General features: G+C 49.9%; 1 protein-coding gene across 1 annotated transcript in view; it reads left to right on the top strand.

Annotated features, from left to right (window-relative positions):
* Positions 1-2,125: 2,125 nt before the first annotated feature.
* Positions 2,126-19,322, top strand: part of ZC3H4 (zinc finger CCCH-type containing 4) — a 38,038-nt gene continuing 20,841 nt past the window's right edge. Inside the window, exons 1-4 of the mRNA XM_012653208.1 lie at positions 2,126-2,201; positions 3,369-3,430; positions 17,856-18,075; positions 18,394-18,504. Coding sequence (XP_012508662.1) covers positions 3,393-3,430; positions 17,856-18,075; positions 18,394-18,504 — 369 coding nt within the window. The 5' untranslated portion in view covers positions 2,126-2,201; positions 3,369-3,392. The remainder of the gene's footprint in view (positions 2,202-3,368; positions 3,431-17,855; positions 18,076-18,393; positions 18,505-19,322) is intronic.

The following is a 19,322-nucleotide window of genomic DNA, read 5'->3' as shown; positions in this document are numbered from 1 at the left end:
GGCCCTCTTCTCCTTCTTGTCCGGGCTTAAATAACAATCTCAACAGTCTTCACTGATCCCCTCCCTCTTTCTTCTTTATCTCCCAATTTCTCTCCTCTGGGGCATCCTTGGTTATTAAGCTCCAAGAAGATACAAACTGTTCCCATGTTCATCACAGGGACTGGCACTGTAGAGTTAATAAAAGGGTTAAAGGAAGATCCTTGGATACAAGTAAGACTGAACAAATTTACATGAGGCGGTGGAATGCAAGCTCTGATTAAAAATCTTGCTGTGCTCCTTAGGGATAATCCTATGACCTCGAGCCAATTATTTAAACACCAGGCTTAAGTGCGCATCTATAAAATGGGAATATCAGCTCCCCTCAGGATGGCTGTGAAGGTCAAAAGATTTTGTGTGTACATGGTTTATGAACCAAGTCAATGCTCCCGCGCCCAGTATTTGAGAAGTCTTCCACGTGCCATGCCCCAAGTTCTTAAGTTCCCCAGAAGGCACCACAAGCCCCGCCCCTCTCGCATCCTGGGGTGACGTCATTGACCGAGTTGTCTACTGACGTTATCTCCGGGCCGTCTCGGCTTCCTAGCCTCTTCTCCGGAAACCTTCGACTCCCGGTACCTGGCCTCCAGCTTCCGGTTATTTTTTTTCTCTTCGTAGCCCCAATTCCTTCCCTCCATTTTCCCACCTAAATATATCAGCTCTTCTTGCCTTCCTTCAAACTAGCGGTTTTCAGTTCTTCCCGCTTGCACTCGGGCGAATTCCTCAGAGTCGTTTACTCTCTTAATTAATCGCCTCTCCAGCCTCGCCCGTTCAGCTCATTCTCTATTAATCCCATTACCCCTGCTCCGTTTCTTTCGGCTATTTCCGCCTCCTCCCACCCACCCCCGACACAGCCTCCGGTTCTTTCCGGATCATCTCAGTTCCTGCTTCTTCCCAGTCCCCATCGGCTTAGGCTATTTCCGGCTCCCCTGGGATCCTCACTCTTTCTTTAGCCCCACCCCTGTCATCGCTTTCGGCTCTTTCCGGCTCTCCCAGCTTCCTCCCATCTCCCGCTCAGTTTCTTTCGGCTTTTTCCGCCTGCCTTCGGCTTCGCCCTCTCCCTTCGGCTCTTTCCGCCGACCTTCGGGCTAGCGATCTCTGTCCCTCTCCTCCACGTGACGCGGCCTCCGCCTCCGCCTCCTAGTGCCCCCTCCCACCTCACCCTTCCTCCCGCCTCAGCCTCCGGGTTCGTCCGGGCCGAGCCGCCATTTTGTGTGAATTCCTGACTGCGGCGGGGCCGGGCAGCCGGGGCACCTAAGACGGGCAGACTGACAGTCTGCCTGTCTCCGTGGCCCGTTCCCTCTCTCCCTAAAATCCTTTTTTTTTTTTTTTTAACCGCTGTCGCTCGCTCTCCTCTTCTCCCCTTACCCCTCGCTTGCTCCATTGCGCGCGGCCCGCGCTAATTACACCCAACCACCCACCAGTGTCCGTGTCTCCCGGGTCTGCTGCCCCCGGGCCCGCGGGGGTGTGTGTGGGGGCTCTCGCCCCGATGAGGGCCCCGTGCCAGTGAGCGAGTGACCACAGGGGCGGGCTGCGGAAAGCAGGCGGCGAGCGGCCCGCCGAGGCCTAGGCCGCGCGGCCTACGCGGAGGTCGGCGCAGAGGTGATTCCGAAACCGAAAAAATATATACCCAATTCCCATCAGGAGCCCTCTGAGCTGAAGTGTGCCCCTCCCGCCACGCCCAAGCAGTCCTTTTTCGTGCATTAACATCCCCTCCCCCCCAAAGGAACTATGGAGGCCGCGCCCGGGACCCCCCCGCCGCCGCTATCAGAGTCGCCGCCGCCGCCATCACCGCCGCCGCCATCAACGCCTTCGCCTCCTCCGTGTTCCCCCGACGCACGCCCGGCCACCCCGCACCTCCTCCACCACCGCCTCCCGCTCCCTGACGACAGGTCAGGCCCCCGGCCGGGCCGGGGCAGCGTCCCCGGGGGGAGGAAGAGGAGGAGGAGGAGGAAGGGGGGCGGCCGCCATGTTGGGCCGGGCAGCGGAGGAGGAGGAGGAGGAGGAGGAGGAAGGGCGGGGTCGGTGGGTGTCTCTCGATCGCTCTCTCGCTCGCTCTTTCTCGCTTGCTTTCTCTCCCGGCCTCATGCGTTTCCCCCCCCTCGCGGCGCTCGCCCGCTCTCCCTCGCTCTCGCTCTGTCTTTTTTGGGCGCCATGCTGAGGGGAAGGTGAGGAGGCGCCCCTCGGACCCCCCGCGCCCGCCCTGGGGAAGGGGCGCCGGGGGGGCTTGCGGAGACCCACCGGGGTCCTGGCTGCCCCTGCGCCCGAAGCTGGCAGTCACGGGCCCGCTTGCCCGTCGCCTGGCTTCGGGGAAGGGGATGGGGGAGGGGCTCCCGGACCCTTTTTGGGGCATCTCGAGCAGCAGCCCCGCTCTTAGGGGTTTGGAGTTGGGGGGTCTCCTAGCCCCCGGCAGTATCCTTTCTCCTGGGGAGGCACACCCTGCCCTACTTGGATAGATACTTTAGCTTTCTTAGGAGGCAGAAAGTGGAAGTGGGGGTTCAGTCCTTTCTCCATCTTTCTAATGGGGTGGTCCTTAGGGTGGGTACTGTGTTGCACTTTTTTTTTTTGGCGGGAGGTGTTTTCTAGTTATTCCTTAGAGGGCAGAATGGTGGGGGGGTGCATCTACAGCCCTTTTGAGGAAAAGTTCTGCCTCTTTTTGGGGAGAAGACCCTTCTCTGTGTTACCCTTTAAAGGGAAGGGGTCCTTTGGCTTTTCGTAGGTAGGTGACGTGGGGAGGGTTCTCAGCCTTTTTGGGGGGGTGAGGTTTGGTTTCCCTGCCTTGGAGGGGAGAGGAAGTTGGTCCCGGTCCCGCTTTTACTCCTGGGAGTCCCCCCTCTTTTGGGGTAAAATGGGGCGCCATGCCTTACGGGAGAGAAAAGGAGGTTTCCTTGTGTTTGGCAGGGGTGAAGGAGAGCGCCCCCTTCCCATTTTATTAAGTGCGAAATGGGCTCCCCCCACGCCCTACTCTGGCGGGTGATAATGGGGCCAGCCCCGCGCATTTCAGGGCGAGGTTTGAAGCCCTGTTTCCCCTGCTCGAACAGAAGGAGTTCGGGTGCAGGGCTCGCCCGCTGTTTCCCGGTGGGCCAGGGGAAGAGGTGGCTGAGGAATGGGTTTGGAAATGGAAGGTGGGTTTCAGCCTGCAGGGTAGTGAGTCTTGGAGGGAGTGGGGGTGGGGAGGGGAAGAGAACGCGCTGGACAGATGGCTGCCCGGTCCTAGCCTGGGCTGGGGAGCCGCTGAGGACCCTCTTCTAGATGGCGGTCTCAGGGCTTCCCCACCAGGCTCCATGGCCCCCTCTCCCTACTCCCACCTCCCCTTTTCCCTTTCTCCTTCACAGACCATACTTTGCCTTTTAAAAGAAATGCCACCCACATTCAGAGACACAAGTGCAGCAGTTTGGTGAGCTTTTACAAAATTTTTTTTTGTTTTCTGTTTTGTTCTAATTAAATGTATCATCCTGGGAATCGCAGCCCATCGCAGCCCGACTCCAGTTCAAGGAAATAAACAGATTAGCAAAGGTCTGTTCGCTAAGCCCATGTTGGGCTTCCGGGCCCCCTCTCGGGGGCAGGTGCATTACTCAAAGGTGCTTACACGCTTTATTCGACCTCTAAGGAGTTCTCTTATGTCAGAAGTGTATGTCTTACAATGGGTTGGGATGGTAAGTAGCCTCTTTTATTGAGTAATTCAATTATCTCCCTCTTTTGTCCCTTTCCTGCCTGCCTTCCTCGCCTTTAGACCAAAGTGATGCTTGAGAGAGTGAGTTTATATGTTCAAATCAGGATTCTAACCCTGTTGAGCCCTTTTAGACTTGCACATCCTTTCAATGTTAAATTTTTAAAATTTAATGTACACAGTTTCCTCAAAAAAAAAGTGTTACTGTAACATGACAAAAAAATCTATGTAAAAAGCCCGTATGTTTTCAAATCCTTGGCATCCAGCTTCCCAGTTCAGTCCATTGCTTTGTCTCCAGCCTTCATCTTTGAAGAAAGTGGATACTTCAAGTCCATTTGTAGGAGACAAGCTTACTGAATTTGATTTATGATACTTGTATTCAAGTTAATGGCCTCCCTCCCCCCTTCCCCCCAAAAGACTGTGGTTCAAGTAGATTCAATTTTCTTATTTTACTACAATGTCTCTTATGGTGATGGACGTTAAAATTGAGCAAGTCATTTGTAAAGTACTGTTTAAGCACAAAATCTGTAAACTGTGTCAAGCCCCAATCTCTGCCTGTCTCCACTGCTCCTTTGTTCGAAAGCACATGCCTGACTCTGAAAAGTTGATGCAAACGTGTTACACGCCCAGTCATGTTGGAGAGAACACCTCCTTCAGCCCCCAATCCCCCATGTCCTACACATACAAGGAAAAAACAACAAAAATGACTTGCAGAACCAAACACTGTACTTCTGATGTGTTTTACAAGCATAAGTTCTTCCGTTAAAAGACAAAACACGTTGAAGTTCCATGTTCCCACTTTTGGCCCTTGACATACTTTGTTAGAGAACTCTTTAACACACATCCCTAATCCCTTCCAAAAGACCATTTCCTTTTTTCTATTCTTATCAAGGAAAAAAGTTCACTCACATGTAGATGAGGAAACTGCAATTCACTAGGCCTCTTGTTTTGTTCTTCCTCTTAATGTGTTCACAACTTAATTGCCGTGAAGTGGTGATCTTAGGTGTGTAAAATCAGTTATGGTAGGAAGAAGTCTCAAACTGTACAGCAAAAAATCCTGCAAAAAATGTCTGAAGCACGAACTGAACACACTCACTTATTTGAAGTTTCCCATCCTTTGTAAAATTCCTTCTCCAGGAGCTAAGAGCAGAAACTGGATGACCGATGACCCTTCCAAGTTTTAAGGGCTACTAAGTTGCTTATTTTTTACTGTGAAACCTTATAGGAAATGGGATTACTTTTGTAAGTGAAAATTGTAGCAATCATTCATTGAATTTGAAAATGCTTCCCCAAACATTTAAAAAGCTCTCGGGCATAGCTACACAAGGGTTTATTATTTTTTGTTCTCAAAGGAATTTCATCCAAGTCCAAGAAGTCCCAGTAATTAAATCAGACTGTATTTTGGTACTTTGTTTTTGAAATGTCACAGTACTGCTTTTTTTTCCTCCCAAACTGATGTACCAGTATTAGTTAAAAGTCAAATTAATGGATGTTGCAAAAAAAAAAAAAAAGGAAGAAAAGGGTGGCAGTCAGAATCCCTGATTTAACAGCAAATCTATACATTCATAACTTTTTACATTTTTGTTTTCTCTGGGTGAAAGGTTTAATTTGAAAGGAGATCAAAATCTAGTAGAAACAAAATCAGTTGTAAGCCTGAAAATATCGATGTTCTGGTCATAAAACCTTTAGTTTTTACTCCCCTCAATTTTGCTCTTCAAAGAAAAACATGCGATTCCTCAGAAGGGCTAATTCACAGCCTGTACTATTTCCCAGATAGGGATTCAATTTGCTCTGAAGGTTTTAAATTTTTAATTCTTGATATGCCAGAATTTTCTTTGAGGAAAGCTAGCTATTTTAGAAAGTCATTACTGTGGTTTTTCCTTAGCCTGGAAGGCTGATCCCGAGGGAATATTTTGTACCTGCGGAAGCGAAGGCTTTCCTGTCTGTTTACTGCTTGGCAAGTTAGAGATGAACAATGAACTCCTAAGTTTGTATGTTTCCATACAGTTGACTGTAGAACTGGTTAGTGATTTATTTAATAATGCCTCAACCTCTGCTCTTTGCTCTTAGATCTTTTACCTTCCTGGTGGGACAAAAATGGCTGTCTCAGGGTTGCCTTACTTAGTCACTTCTGTTACGTTTTTATGGCTATAGAGTCCCTAGAAACATCTTTTCACATAGGCCAGATCCAGTTACAGTAACTACCTCTATGACAAAAATCATTAATGTAACTTTTCCAAGTCTCTGTCGATAGCTTTAAATGAAACTATGTTGCAGAGAACCTAATTTTGTGTCCCTGTGTATTGTATCTGCTAGTGCCAGAGCTACTGTTTCTGATCCGTGTTAGGAGATTGAGTGACAGAACAAATAGTAGGTGAAATTGCTGAGTTGAGCCGAGCACTTAGCCTATACCTTAGCAGCACAGCTACTGACACAATAGGAGAGAAGAGGATAGTTCCTGAGATGTCTAGCAGTTGGTATTTATTGAGCAGATTCAAGGAGCCCTAGGAGCAGTCTGCTCACTGGTGGAGAGAAGAGAATCCTGTCTGAATAAATGGTCTGAGGCCAGTTTCATAATTAAAACCTAATAGGATGGAAAAGCCACCAGTTTGTCTGGATGGCATGTAAAGTTCCTTGGGATAAGGTAAGGTAAAAATGAGATTGTTTGGGGCAGCCAAACTCCATGGGTTTGGCTTTCCCAATTTCTTAGCCTAATCTTTGTTGCAGAGTCCTTTTGCTTTTGGTAGTTAAGGTAGCTGCAATCTTGAAGACGTTGTGTCAGGTTTTTTTGTGGTCATTTAGTAATGACATGAGGTGAGATGGGCAGTTTTCAAATACGTTTCTGGCAAAGCACCCATTAGTAGCTGGTGACAAAAATGAAGATGATCTCTTGGTTGATGCTGGACTTAGTTGTGTCCTGTTACTGGGATAATATTTTAGCACCGAACACAGGATATTTGCTCAGAGCATAGTTTGCTTCCCCTGGCCAAATTGCTCTGGATAGAGGATCTTGTATTTTTTGCCATTTAGCATCTGTGTGAATTGGTGACTCAGTGCTCTGTTTGTCAGACAAGTGGTGACATCTTTTTGAACATCGGAGGTGGCAACAGGATGTGAAGGAAGAGTGTGGGCTTTGGAGCGAGATAAAATTGTTTCGGCCTGGCCCCTCCCCGGCAGTGTGCAGTAGGCACTGAGGATAATGCCCGCTGTTCAGGGTCATTGTGGTCAGTGGGCACATTTGGGACACCCACACAATGTCCGGCATTCAGTGAATCTTCCTGCTTTCTGTACTGGAGAAAAATTCTAAGTAGAACTTTTATAGTCTGGTGTGTAAACAGAAGTAAGAATAACATTTGGGTTTTTGAAGGAAGTCAATTTATCTTTTGCCTTTTAGGGTACTAGTCAGCTTATTTAATTGCCAGAATCCAGCTGGGGTTGAAACCAAGTGGAAGCCATCTTCAGGCATCTCTTGCTCAGTGTCCTTGTAGATGTTAAAATGGTCAGGCTGTCTGGAGCTTATGCTGACTGTACCTTCCTGTATTCATCTTCTGCAATTAGAATCTGAGTCAGTGCCACAGTCTTGGTAGGTCTCCTGAGAACGGGGAAGCCAGGACTGCCAACTAAGACCCTTCAGCAGGTCCTTCACCCTCTGCAGAGTCTCTGAGAGGAATGAACGGTGTCTCTCCAGCCCATTAACCTTGTAATCTGGCTGAGTCTGTTAAGATTTTGTTCACTGGGCAACCAGGCTTGTCCCGTGCTTTTCTTGGAGCAGAAAAGTTTTCAGAGGGGGCAAAGAATCCTTCTGAGAACTTTATTTGGAGTCGGGCTAGGGTTGTTAACTGCCTTTACCAGGCCTCATATTTCCTTCCTGTGTCTGACCTGCCTTCTGCAGTTTCTGGCCACGATAAAAGGTTGCTGCTGCTGTTGCAGCTCACTAACACCCAACTACAAAGTAGGTGCCTTAAAAATCAATTTTGGGGTTGGGCTCAGTGGCTAGATCCCAAGCAGATCCTTCGGGAGATACCCCGGCTCAGCAGCTTGCCGAGCACTTGGCTCCCCTGTCCTAGTCGTGCCTGTCCATGGTCCCAGCGAGGGTAGAGTGAATCCCGGAGCCATAACTCGGTACAGCATGGATGCTGCCCTGTTCTTGCCAGGTGGGGCTGGCCCTCTGCTGGTAGAGAGACAGTGGAGAGTGAGGGACAGCTGTGGACGTGGGAGTCAGGAAACCTGATGTGACTTCTGAGTTATTCAGCTCCTAAGTCATTCTCTTTTGTTTTCCCAAAGGGGTGACGGTGCCACTTGTGTGGTGTCAGTGTGAAGGTCAAAGATTACCTGTCAGGGCCCTTCTGAGTGCTTCTCATGCATGAGCTCATTTAACCTTCACCTCAGCCCTTCACGGAGAGACTGAAACAGAAACAAGAAGTCACTTGTACCAGGTCACAGAGTTAGTGTGTACTGCAGGCAGAGTTAGAACCCTGGCAGCCAGTCCCCAGACCCCATCTCTGTAGCTGTTTTACTGTGCCAGTTCTGGTACAATATTTTGCATAGTGCAGGGTCTAGCCATTAGTGGGATGTGAAACCCATTTATTGATTCGTCTCTTGAATTCGAAAACCAAACAAACAGAAGAGGATAGAAATGCAGAAAATGCAGTTAAAGTCGGCTTCACGAAACTTTTGTTGGAGAGAAGTGCGAAGGAGAAGATACGGGGCTGCATCTAGGATAAGGGTCGGCAAACGATATTTCTCGGGCCAAAGCCAGCCTACCCAGCCTGTTTTTGTAGGTAAAGTTTACGGGCGCACAGCTACACTCATTTGTTCGTATAGGCAGCGGCTGCTGTTGCTCTACGACTGCAGAGTTGAGTAGTTGGGACAGAGACCATATGGCCTGCAAAGCCAGAAAGTTCTGTTAAGTTGGCACTTTACAGAAAGTTGCTGGCCCCTGTGCTGGTATGGCGTGCACGGTGGCTGGTGCGCCTGCATGGCAGCCATCGCCGTTGTTCTTGCTGCGCTGGGCGGGAGGGAATGAGGAGCGGATACAGGTATTCTAAATAAAGTTGGCCCTAGAGAGAGTGGCAGCGTGCCACCCCTCCTCAGCCTGCCGTGGCTCCATCATCCCTGCATTCCACTCCTTGTGAATGTCGAGGCCCAAGCCCAGGCTTTTGGACCCTTAAATGGAAGGGGTTTTCATTCCTTAGAAGTAACTGGAGACTTCTTGAGGCCCAGCATGGAAGTGAATCATAGCTAACACATCCCTGCTATGGCCCAACCCAAGGGAGCTGGGCCCAGGCACTAGTGTCACTTGGCTAGATGTTTGTTGCAGGTGGCTTGGATTATTGCCCTCCTCATTTTCCTAACAGACACCAGGGCTTAGATTTCCTCAGGATTCCAAGCAGGGCCTGCCACTGTATGGGGTACCAGAGCAGTCACAGTAACCAAAGCCGATGGGCAACATATGTAGGCTGCGTCCCTGGGAGCACCGCTTTCGTCTGCGCCATTTGTGCTGCCATTGCTTTCTGGCCTATCTGGAAACCCTTGACGAACACCCAGAGAATGAGTTTTTGACTAAAGACACTCCTAAACTACCTCACCAGACTTTTAGGTGATCCCGGTTGCCGAAGGAAGTTCCTGGGAAGTTTTTGATTGTGTCTGTTGATGAAATTGACAAAAAGGGTGTGGGTAGCTGAGCGTGATGCTTCATTCACATAGAATATGTGTTGAGCACCCACCTAGTCTGTACCTGGACCTGTCCTGGGCCCTTGGAAACTTAGGGTTAATGTGAGCCACTTTTCTTAGCTGCCCTCAAGGAGCCCAGGGTGACATTAAATTAACAAATAGGTTGTATACAGATAATTGCAATTCTTCATAATAGAATCTTTAGTGGTGTATGAACAAATCTCAAGAATCTTAGGCCCAGGTCTATTTTTAGAGAAAAACGTTAATGCTTTATCTCGGTTGAGTGTATGTTGTATAGAACTAGATTAATTCCTCGAAAAGGTTATTAACAAGGAAAAGTCTTAGTTCATAAGTTACATGGTTAGACTTTGCTCTCTGGTGTAATAGAAATCAGTCCTCCTTGGACGAGAACCAGCATCTTTGCAGCTTTAAGCCATCTGAAGTTCGGTTGGCATGAGAAGGTGGTTAGAAAACTCTTTCATTGCCGAGAAGCAAATTCCAGAGGTTCATCTGCCAGGAGAAACTTGGATCTGAGAGACAGATACCTTTGCTCAAGAATGCAAGCTGTTTTCAGAGCTCGTGGGAGCGGAAGAACTGAGGCAGAGAGAATGGCATCTTTGTTTCTACGAGGTTCCCCTATGGGCCTGGGTTTTTTCCTCAGCCCGTTTGAAGCTGTGCAGAAATGTTCCGCCGCAGAGGTTTGTGTGCTTGGACAAACCCTAGTGTGGACGCTGCACGCTTGGGGGTGAAGGCGTTCTTTCTCCTGTTAGGAGACTGATGTTTCCCTCCCTTCGACTTACTTGCATTGCTTTCTCTTGGTCTTCGGACGAGTCCTATTTGGTTTTTTGCTGGAATGCCTCACATCTTTCTGTGCGCCTCTTATTCCCTCAGCTCTCCAAATGTCTTTGGTCAGATTTTTGAATGCCCGCATGCCTTCATTTGGTACTGGAAGAACTGTGTTGGCCTTGTATCTTTGTGTTTTGATAATTTTTACTTTGTATCTTTGCATTTATTGTGAGAGGTTTTTTTTTTTGAGACACAGTCTCGCTCTGTTGCCCGGGCTGGAGTGCGGTGGCGTCAGCCTAGCTCACAGCAACCTCAAACTCCTGGGCTCAAGCGATCCTCCTGCCTCAGCCTCCCGAGTAGCTGGGACTACAGGCATGTGCCACCATGCCCAGCTAATTTTTTCTATGTATTTTTAGTTGTCCAGCTAATTTCTTTCTATTTTTAGTAGAGACAGGGTCTCGCTCTTGCTCAGGCTGGTTTCGAACTCCTGAGCTCAAATGATCTGCCTGCCTAGGCGTGAGCCACTGCACCCAGCCTGTAAATTCTTCAGTAGGAACCTCTAACTTTAGGATTTTTTGTTTAACATAACCACACAATTGTCATCATTCCTAACAAAATTAACAGCAGTTACTTAGTGTCTCAAATACCCAGCCTGGGTTCAGATTGTTCCCATTTCCTCCATGTTGACTTCTGCCAGTAGGTGTGTGCATACCCGGATGCCAGCACCCATGCAGACGTCCTGCTTACGTTGAAGCTCAGGGTGCCGATGGCTGGGTGGCTTTTCTCCTGTGGTTGATCTGTGTGGTGATGTGGGCATGTTACCATGGAAATGGTGTGACATCACAGAGCGGGTTATGACCACGCCTGAGAATGTTGCGGGAAAGGGAGACAGAGCCCGTTTGTTCTTAATTTCTAGTTGATGAACCCAGGTAGTCAGGACACTGAAAAACATGTGCAAGACCCAGAGAGGTTTATTTCAAGAATTTCCTGGCTCTGAAAATACCTCAGTGAGGTTTACCCCTGTGACTGCTTCACCACGTCCTAAATCAAGGGAAGGTCTCGAGGGCCTTTCTTGGGCACGAACCCTGAGCTGATTTTCTAAAGGAAAGGCTCTGTGCCTTCACTCCTAGTAAACGACTGTCCTGCAGGGTCGGACTTGGGGATCCTGGACTGCTGCATTTAGGCCGGTTGTTAAACATTTGAAGAGGCAGAGCCTCCATGTAATTTTTGTAATTTTGTCCCAGTTAATGGGTCATTCAGAGCCTACCCAGGCAGTTTGTTGAGAGTCTGGGCAGTTAATGATCATAACCCTGACCTTCACATTAACCTAGCCGCCTCTTGTCAAGGGCCCTCATGATCTTCAGGTAATAGCTGCTGCTCCCATGAGTTCCCATCTTTTTTGTTGTATTTTGCCTTTTTTTTTTTTTTCCTCCTCTTGTAAAGCAGGTAGATCCACAAACTCTGAGCCCCTTTCAACTTCCGTCCAACTCTCTTGGCTCGAGAGTTGTCACGTTGCCAAGCTTCATTTTTGTGGGGGGGTCTTTGTTCCTTCTTCAGGGGGCTCAGCTCTCCCTGTGCTTTTTCCTCTTGGTCAGCCACTTGACTGCTTTCTGGTACTGCCTCGATTAGAGCTGAGGAAGGGGAGATGTCGATTTTGTCAGTTTTGTCAGGAGGATTGGTTGTCAGTTTTGTCAGAGGATGGTGCTTGTGTGGTCAGGGCCAAGTGAAGCGTGAACTTGTTGGCCAGCAGTCAGCAGTATCTCCCAAGGGGAGCTGGCCGTAGCTTCTGCATAAAGAACATGCTTCCCCGTCAGCATTCCAGCTGGTTTAAGGTTGTCCATGTGAGGCGCACTCATGCTAGCTGGTTCTTAAAACCAATAGCTGCTATTCATGGGCTGCTTGCTTTGTGCCTGCCACTCATGTCAAGGCCTTTATCCATATTATCTCATTTAACCTTCCTACCACCCCCTCTTTTTTTTTTTGAGACAGGGTCTGGAGTGCAGTGGCACCATCATAGATCACAGTAACCTCAAATTCCTGGACTCAGGCCATCCTCCTGCCTCAGCCTCCCTAGTAGCTGGGACTACCGGCACGCCTAGCTAAATCATTTAACCTTCACACCCCTTGAGATAGGTACTGCTGTTATCCCATTCTACAGATGTGAAAACCAGTGCTCAGGTTATGTTCCAAGAGCACATTCTAGAGAAAAGGCAGAGCTGATTGAGTTAATTGGTCTGCAGAAAGAAGCATGATGCCCATACCTGTAGGAATGGGGCTAGCTCCCTTGGACTTGAGATATCTTTACCAAGTACTGTTTTTGGCAAGCCCGTGATAGGTGGTGAACTCAGCATGCCTCTGGGCCCTGTGGGGTGGCCTGGTAGGCATTCCTTAGAATGGGTGTCTAGATCTCTCTATCCTTTGACCCAAGAAGAGGAGCAGCCAGCTCTGAATATGGAAACTTAAATACTCTGGAAGCTTTGTCTGGGAGGTATGAGCCAGAACTGACTCTAGGCAAGGCGATGGCCTCTTCCCATTTCCTCCTGGGGGCCAGTTCCAAGTCAGGCTTCCCGTGGGCTTGGTTTCCTGCCCCTGAGCGCCCTGGCAGCCAACCCAGATGCAGCCATGCCTGAGCACTGCCAGTCCAGGCCCTGGGAATAGAGCTTCTTTGCGCAGGCCGGCACGGCAGGCTTTTCTCCTGCTTGCTTGTCTCAAGAGGGTTTGGCAGGTCTAGATTGAAATGATTAGCGCAGTGCGGCTTCGCCCACTTTTCTTGGGGGATTATGTCATGGTCTATTAAGCGTGCTCCCTCGGTATTTAATCCCACTATGACATGGATTTTGCTGGCAGTCTGTTAAGTGGCACTGCTTAAACTGGTTGCTGTTTTGTGGAGATTGCCTTTGTGCAGTCACGTTGATGGGCCAGGATTTCCACCCTCTCTCTCAGTTCCTTTCTTTTTTCTTTCTGTTGAACAGAGTCTGAAGAAAATAGTCGGACCTTGTAATGCAGGACATTTAGCTGGGAGAGCGACCATCAGCACAGGTTAGCCCAGGGCTCTGAGGGGTTCCAGAGCATGACCACGGCCGAGTGGCACTGAGAATGCACAGCGACTAGTCCAGTGTCACTGTCCCATGCCCCTTCATAAATCAACGGCAATTTTTTTTTCTCTTTTTTTTTTTTTTTTTGAGACACAGTCTCACTCTGTCGCCTGGGCTAGAGTGCCGTGGCGTCAGCCTAGCTCACAGCAACCTCAAACTCCTGGGCTCAAGCGATCCTACTGCCTCAGCCTCCCGAGTAGCTGGGACTACAGGCATGTGCCACCATGCCCAGCTAATTTTTTCTATGTATTTTTAGTTGTCCAGCTAATTTCTTTCTATTTTTAGTAGAGGCAGGGGTCTCGCTCTTGCTCAGGCTGGTCTCGAACTCCTGAGCTCAAACGATCTGCCCACCTCAGCCTCCCAGAGAGCTAGGATTACAGACGTGAGCCACCACAGCCGGCCTATTGTGGGCTAGGTTTGTGCTAAGTGCTTGATTTACGGGATCTTGTGAAATTCTCCCCATGAAGCCACCCCAGAGGTGCGAGGGTTGCCTTTCCTTTATAGTTGAGGAAACGGGGGTACAGAGTGTTTAAGGAACTTGCCCAATGTCTTAGTGTACCTCATTTTGGGGGCAATTTTTGGAATACTATTTCATTTAATCTGTTTTATGTATGTATGTATGTCTTGTTTTTTCCCACTTAATTATAAATTTCAGGGTGGGAACTGTTTTGTCACTTGACCTGTTTAGCAAATTATTCCTTTTCAGATAATTTCTAGTTGTCTTAAGGATAGAGGTTAACAGCTGGCCTTGGGGTTAGAAAGTCCTGGACTTAAATTCTAGTTCTGCTTCTTCCTGCTGTGTCCCCATGGACAAATTTCTTCCCCTCTCAGAGCCTCAGTTTGCTTGTCTGTGAAATGGGGATGCTAATAATCCCTGCATAGGTTTGTTAATTGTTTCGGTGAGAAGAGTACAAATGAAGAGCTCAGTGTGTGCCTGCCTGGCATGTAAGTTGCTGCCAGTGACACATAGTTCGTATTGCTTTTGGACTTTACAAGACCCCTGAGGTACCCAGGCAGGTTTTATAGTTGAGGGAAACAGGGCAGAGAGGTTAGGCCTTGGTGAAGGGTGTGGAGGCCCCCAACCCAGATTCTGGCCCTCTGCTGGGAAGTTAATTGCTTGAGGACCTAGAGTCTCTCCTCACGTTGCTGACGTTGGCCCGTTCAGACCTGCTTTTTTCTTTTCTAACTTTTTATTATGGAAAGTTTCTTTTTTAAAAAAATTTTTAGAGACAGGGGTCTTGCTCTGTCACCCAGGCTGGAGTGCAGCGGCATGATCAGTCATAGCTCACTGTGACCTCACAGTCCTCAGCTCAAGCCATGCTCCTGTCTCAGCCTCCTGAGTAGCTGGGACTACAGATGCATGCCACCACGCCTGGCCTCTCCTGTCTATTTTAAAGCAAACCTTATCTCATCTGTAAATTCTTTTTTTTTTTTTGAGACAGAGTCTCACTCTGTTGCCCGGGCTAGAGTGCCGTGGCGTCATCCTCGCTCACAGCAACCTCAAATTCCTGGGCTCAAGCGATCCTCCTACCTCAGCCTCCCGAGTAGCTGGGACTACAGGCATGTGCCACCATGCCCAGCTAATTTTTTCTATATATTTTTAGTTGTCCAGCTAATTTCTTTCTATTTTTAGTAGAGACGGGGTCTCGCTCTTGCTGAGGCTGGTCTTGAACTCCTGAGCTCAAATGATCTGCCCACCTCAGCCTCCCAGAGTGCTAGGGTTGCAGGCGTGAGCCACCACACCACACCCGGCTGCCGGCAATTTTTTTAATCCTATTTATTTTTCAGTTTCTCCCAGCTCTAGGAAAACAAAGTTGCAAGTATTCACTACCACTTTTGTAAAAAGTTGCAGGGGTGATTCTGGCTGTGCCCAGATATGCCTGGGGCTGTGACTAGAGACAATGTGGAGAATCCCTCTTTGGCTGAAGTCTTTGTGGTGTGGATTTGAGTGCTGTACTTGCCTACCTTTGAAATGAAAAGGCTGTCTTCTAGAATCATTCTGGATGATGGTTGGGGCTCTTGGAATTCCTTGGGTGGTCTTTTGTCCCTCTAGCTCCAGGTGTTAGATGTAGAGCAGCCTGCACCTTTGTCCAAGCCAGTGGGTGGCATTGGGACAGGGACGGAGGCTTCAGCTGACCTTGGGCATGACCTTTGCCTGCCGTGCTCCCGGTATTGGGCACAGGTGAGAGGGGTGTCTGAGGCCACCATCCGGCTCTGGCTCAGCCCACCTGGCCCTGTTTATCATGGAGGCTGCCTTTTGGACTGAGTTTTTTGTCACTTGTATCTTTTTCCTACAAGGAAAATGCAGAAAAGGAGGTAGTCAAGTACCTGGCACAGAGTAGGTGCTCGAAAATGTTTGTGGCCTAGATGGTGATCATGTCAGCTTTTGCCTTTCCAGATGAAAGTGTTGAGAGCGATGCTCTTTTTATTTTTAGCTTTTCTCAAAAGAAAACCAGCCTGTTATCTCCAGGCTGTTCTCCTCTCCCAGAGTTTCCCTGAAGTGTGGTCCTGGCCCGCCCCCGGTATTCCCACCAGGGACACAGAGGCGGGTTTGCTCCAGTCACCTCCTCCCAGTGTCTGCGCAACTCCAGGCAGCAGGAAGTTTGCCGTGTCGCTGAAAAACAGCCTCTCCCCTGGGACAAACCAGTTTCCCCAGTCAGGTGGCGCTTTTAATGTGGGTGAGGCATCCAATGCGGGCTCCGCTCTGCTGGCTGGGCTTGTGGGCCACACCCCAGCCGGAAGGTGCCTCCCTTGTCAGGAATGACACCTGCCCCCACCCCATCCCCCACCCAATCCGAAGTTTGCTCGGCGTCTTCCGAGGCAGCCAGGACGACCTCGCAGTTTACGGGAAACGGAACGAGGTGCACGTCGGTCACCTCTCCATATTGTTTCCTTTGAAACAGCAGGAAGAACTCTGTCCTGCTTTGAGAGCTGCCCTTGACCTCTGCCCCGGGGTATCCGTGGGGCTGGGCCGCTTTGGTTTTAAGTCGACCGGTCCCCTTTGAATTGGGAATGTGAGTTAATAGCAAAGCCTCTCTCGAAGGGCTTCTTGACTTCTGGGGAGCAGCTCCGAGGCGGACAAAGGGAATGCCCGACCGAAAGGGCTGTGGAGGGTCCTTGGAGAAGTCGGCAGTTTGTCGTTTCTCCACAAAGCCCGGCAGAACCTCCAAGGGCTCCCAGGCTCGAGTCACGAGCGCGCCCGTCTGGGCGGCGACGGCCTTCTGCGACAGCAGCTCCCTCTGCGGTCAGCCTTTGGGTCTCGGCTCGCGCGTTACTCTTCGCGTTACCTCTTCTCTCTCTGTGCCCCAGTTAGCTGAGATGGAAGGATTCTCATGCTCCCAGACGAGCCTTTCTGTGGTCGTTCATGAGGAACTTTGGGAGATTTTTTTTTCCTTTACCAGCTTCTGTACTTGTGAGAACTGTGTCTGTGGGTTTGGCTTGAGAACTGGATGCTTTGTCCAGCTGCTCCCTCCTTAACTGTTCCTTCTCTCACCGCCCCTTGTTCTCCCCTGCCCCCTACCCCCCCCCTCCCGCCCTGTAGATACTTGGATGTGTAGAACGTCACATGGGCAGTGTCTGTCATGCTTTGGAGAGTGCTTTTACTTTTCAGAGTCCGTGGGGTTGTGGCAAAGTGAGGGAGTTGACAAATCAGGAGAATTGTAGGGTGGGGAGGTAGACGGGAGCTGAGGTGGGTCAGAGGAAGGAGAGAGAGCGGGATCAGCATAGTGGGAGGACTTCAGGGGGGGCCTGGGACCCTTCCCCCTCCTCTAGCGCCTCCGTGTCCCCTTCCTCCAGCCAGCAGTGTGGGACTGACTGGGGTGGGTCAGACCTGGGAACCTGGGGCTCAGAGCCTGTTCACCAGTGCTCGTTAGGAGGCTTCTGTTAAAAGCACATTCGGAGGCTTCTGTTAAAAGCACATTCGGAGGCTTCTGTTAAAAGCACATTCGGTGTCTAGGGCCACAGCCCAGGTCTGCCTGTGGGTGGAGCCCAGGAAGCTGAAGGACGTCCCTGGTGCAGAGCCATGGCCCTGTCTCCGCTGTCCACAGCCTCAGGTGGAGCTACCACTCAGCTCGCAGAGGGCCGGGGCCGAGTAGACAGCCTGGGCCTCCGGGAAGGATGCTGTTAGTGTTCCTTGGGAGAAGGCACTTTTGTGGTCGAGTGAGTTTCAGAAATGCTTCAGAGCAGAGCTGTGGGGGCTTCTTGACTACAGGGCTTCCCGGAAGTTCTCCAGCATGAAGCTCATTGCAAATCATTGCAAATTTCCTCACTCAAGTGACCACAGAACCCTGTTGGTTTCTTCTCCTGAGAACTCCAGTCCTGTTGGGAAATCTCGGCAATAGATTTGTCCCAGTATGAGTGGTAGTACCCCTAAATTCCTACCCCTGTCCGCCAGCTGAGTCAGACTAAAGCAGGCACGGTCCTTTCAGGGGCAGGATGAGGGATGGATGAGAGGCATTGGCTCCCATGTCCTCTCCCGGGGATTACAGCTCTGCTCACAGCATTCGGGCCCTCTGTTCCTGTTGGCCTCGGCCAGCCCGTAGCCCTCGTGGGTCTCCTCCCAAACCCCCTGTTCACTTTGGCTTTGGGGTTGGTTGTAGGGAAGATGGTGAGTTGGAAGAAGGTGAACTGGAAGATGATGGGGCCGAGGAGACCCAGGACACCTCCGGAGGGCCTGAGAGGAGCCGGAAAGAAAAGGGGGAGAAACACCATAGTGATTCGGACGAGGAGAAGTCTCACAGGAGACTGAAGCGGAAACGGAAGAAAGAGCGGGAGAAGGAGAAAAGGAGGTCAAAGAAGAGGAGGAAATCCAAACACAAAGTAGGTCTGAGGCGGTTCACTGGGGCTGCCGCCGCCTGGCATCAGGCCTGGCCCAGAGCCCCAGGGGCAGAGCTTCTCCTGTCACCCCCCAGGGCACTCTTAATACTGTGTTTTCTTGTCCCAAATTGATAAAGGCCTCTTTTTAAAGAGGTGGTTGCTTATGCTCCACTGCCACTAAATGCCCCTAGGTGAGGTGTTCCAGATGGAGCCCAGAGCCCTGCGGCACATTCCAGCATTGTCTGTCCCAGGGCTGATTGACCCAGAGGGGCCTGCTGCAGCGGGATGGGATCGCTAAGTCCACCTCCCCTGTCGTTGCAGCGCCATGCTTCCTCCAGCGACGAGTTCTCTGACTTCTCGGATGACTCGGATTTCAGCCCCAGTGAAAAGGGGCACCGCAAGTACAGAGAATACAGCCCCCCGTATGCGCCGGTGAGTACCTGCTGGGAGCCAGGAGAGGGAGGGCTACTCGGGATTGTCGAGCACGTGCTGTGTGGGGCATTCTTGCATGGCACTTGACATGGATTTTAGTCCCACGAGATTAGGTGTTGTTTTTAATCCCCATTTTATGGGTGAGGAAACTGAGACTTAGAAAATTTCAACAACGTCGCCCAGCTCTGAAGTGGGGGAGCTGGGAATTGAACCCAGGCAGTAGCTGATCTCTGCAAGACACGCTCTTGAGCCATCTCCAGCCCCAGTCTCCCCCCTGTGACCTTCTCAGGACTCAGTATGTCTCAGGGAAAGATGCTGACTGGTCCCAGTCATGGCTGACCGGCTTCCACTGTTCAGAAATGACCTTTTGTGGAAAATTCGCAAGAGAATGAAATGGCTATGGGAATAAATGATCTCAAGTGTCAAGCAGTCAGAAGTTAAATACTCATCACATTGTATCTCTGAGCTCAAGCAGAAATGTAAATTATTTGCTCAGTTCCTATACCATTTTTTCCCCCCTAGAAGAACCCATAAGAAAAAAATAAGCTTGAATTTTCAGGTTTTGATGAGAAATGTTTTAAAGTTCATAGCTCTTTGAAGCTGTCCCACATATCCCGGGACTTGGCACCATCCAGCATAAGGGAGGCTTTATTGTCGGGTGCTGTAGTCGTCACTGACCAGTTGTAGGTTCAGACTTCAAACCCGGCGGGGCCGGGAATGGCAGGAACAGCGTGTGCTTTGATTGGGAACTGCAGCTTGAGGCATTTTGAGATCTGCTCAAGTATTTGTGTGTGCGTCTGTGTATCCGTCTACATTTC

The sequence above is a fragment of the Propithecus coquereli genome, unplaced genomic scaffold (genome assembly GCF_000956105.1).
Source record: "Propithecus coquereli isolate 6110/MARCELLA unplaced genomic scaffold, Pcoq_1.0 Scaffold42, whole genome shotgun sequence".
In the NCBI taxonomy this organism is placed as follows: Eukaryota; Metazoa; Chordata; class Mammalia; order Primates; family Indriidae; genus Propithecus; species Propithecus coquereli.
The sequence above is the reverse complement of the archived record's forward strand: the minus strand, read 5'-3'. Positions and strand labels throughout refer to the sequence as shown.